The sequence below is a fragment of the Rutidosis leptorrhynchoides genome, chromosome 5 (assembly GCF_046630445.1).
Source record: "Rutidosis leptorrhynchoides isolate AG116_Rl617_1_P2 chromosome 5, CSIRO_AGI_Rlap_v1, whole genome shotgun sequence".
Lineage (NCBI taxonomy): Eukaryota > Viridiplantae > Streptophyta > Magnoliopsida > Asterales > Asteraceae > Rutidosis > Rutidosis leptorrhynchoides.
The window spans coordinates 54,938,675-54,941,142 of record NC_092337.1 but is presented as its reverse complement, the minus strand read 5'-3'; the positions used below and the strand labels follow the sequence as shown (position 1 = coordinate 54,941,142).

The 2,468-nt window shown below is 35.6% G+C and overlaps 1 protein-coding gene across 1 annotated transcript; it reads right to left on the bottom strand.

Moving 5' to 3' along the window:
- Nucleotides 1-1,321: 1,321 nt before the first annotated feature.
- LOC139850676 (oleosin G) lies at nucleotides 1,322-1,993 on the bottom strand. Its single transcript, XM_071840233.1, has one exon. The coding sequence runs from the start codon at nucleotides 1,945-1,947 to the stop codon at nucleotides 1,468-1,470; it is 480 nt and encodes a 159-aa protein (XP_071696334.1). The 5' UTR covers nucleotides 1,948-1,993; the 3' UTR covers nucleotides 1,322-1,467.
- Between the last annotated feature and the right edge of the window lie 475 nt (nucleotides 1,994-2,468).

Here is a 2,468-nt window from a genome sequence, read left to right as displayed (position 1 = left end):
CTAGAGAAAAAGAATATAAAACTAGAGAAAAAGATCATACCGAGTAGTTTAACTTTCTTGTTTCGTTTGTTAGTTTGGTTGTTCTCTTGATTGTAGGTTTGTTTGTTTATTTTATTTTATTTTATTTTATTTTATTGACAGCTGTTAAGATCGGGGAATTAACCACTTACGCGTTCATTTCCTACACAATTATACCCATCCCCAACTGCGTGCCCAGAAGAAAACCCATCAATCTCATACGGAGCATGGACGGCAAAATGCAAAATCCCTTCCCTTTACCCCCAACGCCAGGGGCGGAGCTAGTAGGGGGGCTTGTGGGTGTCTTGCCTCCCCCAACCACGGTAGTGTATATGCTTATTTATTGTGTTTTAATGAAAAAAAAATCGAGTTACAGATTCATAAAATTGAAGTTGGAGACTTGTTGTAGAGGAGAGCTAGTATATTTGAAATTTCATCGAGTGTTGATAGAAATTTTAAACTGTGGATACTCTGATTTGAAGTTGGTAAGACTTGTTGCAGATTTGGAGTAATATTTGGGGAGGAAGATGAGTTTTTATCATTTTTTATTTATAGTCCCTGTACTTATACTTTTAACCCTATGAATTAGCAATCGTATAATTGAATGTTACTCGTATTTTGAATATACCATGTTATCATGTTATGTTATGGATATCTTACATATAAATACTGAATATGTTTAAAAAATAACAACTTTAAGCTTCAAATACTAATTTATATTGCAGATCGAATATATATTTATATTCTGTTTATATAATTTGTAAGTAACTACAATATCCATTTAAGGTTAAATACATATTATATATATAAGTAGGTAGTGAATTTTTATCTTTAAGAACTTTATAAATTGTAATTTTAATCGATAAGTTGTATATTTCACATGCAAGTTTTGTGTAAGTTCATGTCTTTTTATTTAATTTCAACGTTATGAAACATTTTTATGCCGTTTCGATATGAGATTTGTGTTTCTATTACATAATAAGTTTATGCCCCCCTCAATCATAATTCCTGGCTTCGCCTCTGCCCAACGCGATGTAGGAAAAGTGTCATGAGTAAAACTTCATGTCAGAGATGAAATTGTGAGTTAATATATAGCCAACAGGGATCGAACTTCTGACCTCCTGTAAAGGAAGCAGACCACCAACCGCTAGAGCACGTTATCAACCAGCACATTACAACTGTCATGTTTGTTTATTATGGTTTTGTGGTTGGTTACTTTGGTTATATATAGTGTCATTTTTTTATGTAAAGAAAAAAAAAAAAGTGCAACACTTCCTTTCAAATTACAACCATTAATGCAGAATGTACAAATCATTATGACCTATGATACCATAATTTGCTTGTTTCACACTAGAAAACATTTACATTTATTTACATTTACATTAAAGAAATACGGCGTAAATCAAAACAACACATTGAAACTGCAAACAAAACCCGGTCCAAGCCGGTTCAAGCGCCAGGAGCCGCATCTTTAACCTTGCTCTGAAAATACCCACCGTATTCCCACGCATAATCCTTCACGTGGCTAGCGGTATCCGCAATCCGGCTTCTAGCATAATCAACCCGGTCGGACCCAACCGGATGCAACCCTTTAAAATACTTATACAGCCACAAAACCGCCGCAACAGCAGCCAAGCCGGACACACAAACAGATACAAAACCGGCTACAAGCACAAACACAAGTGTACCAATCGGAACCCAAATCGGACTCGTGAGAATAACGATAGGTGCGATAAATATGAACCCGACAACAGCGACGGTGACTGTGACGCCGGTGAGAAGGAGTAAGATTGCACCGGAGATTACAAGTGTCATGATGCCCATGAGTTGGGTTGAGTTGGGTGAGTGGCGACGGAGGTAACGGATAAACGGAGATCTGTCATCGGAGAAACGGTGGCTGTGGTCGGAGACTATGTTCCGGTCAGTCATCGGTGATCAGGGTTTAGATTAATAAAGTTCGAGTTGTTTAAGTGGAGATGGGTGAAAAATAGAGTGATTGATATGAGAAAAAGAGAAAACAGTGACACGTAATGAATAAACAAATAAACAATGACATGCAAGATGTTTGATGTTACACGTGGAGGTGAGATCATGTTATAGTATTGTCTTTAAAAAATTAAAAATTAGGCCTATAGTTTTTCCCTTTAATTATGTATTACTCCGTACTAGTTACTACTTAATTAGTGGAGTAATTACTTATTGGATTTGGTAGAAGTGTATTTGGTTAAGAGAGCTATATTGAGGTGGTATTTCATTTGTTAGTACTCAAGAATTTTTATGGCTATTATTAATAAGCTTAAAAGTGTTATACTGTTATGAAAGTCAAATATGTCTGTCAATTTTGTGGCTATAAATTTTCCACCGAACTGCACAGTAACTTATGTTGTACTATAAATATATGAAGAATAGATGATGGCTAATTGGTTGATTCATTCCGGTTACACTGTCTT

Coding starts and splice junctions, on each gene's coding strand:
- LOC139850676 (XM_071840233.1), bottom strand. CDS start 1,947: ATGACTGACCGGAACATAGTCTCCGACCACAGCCACCGTTTCTCCGAT.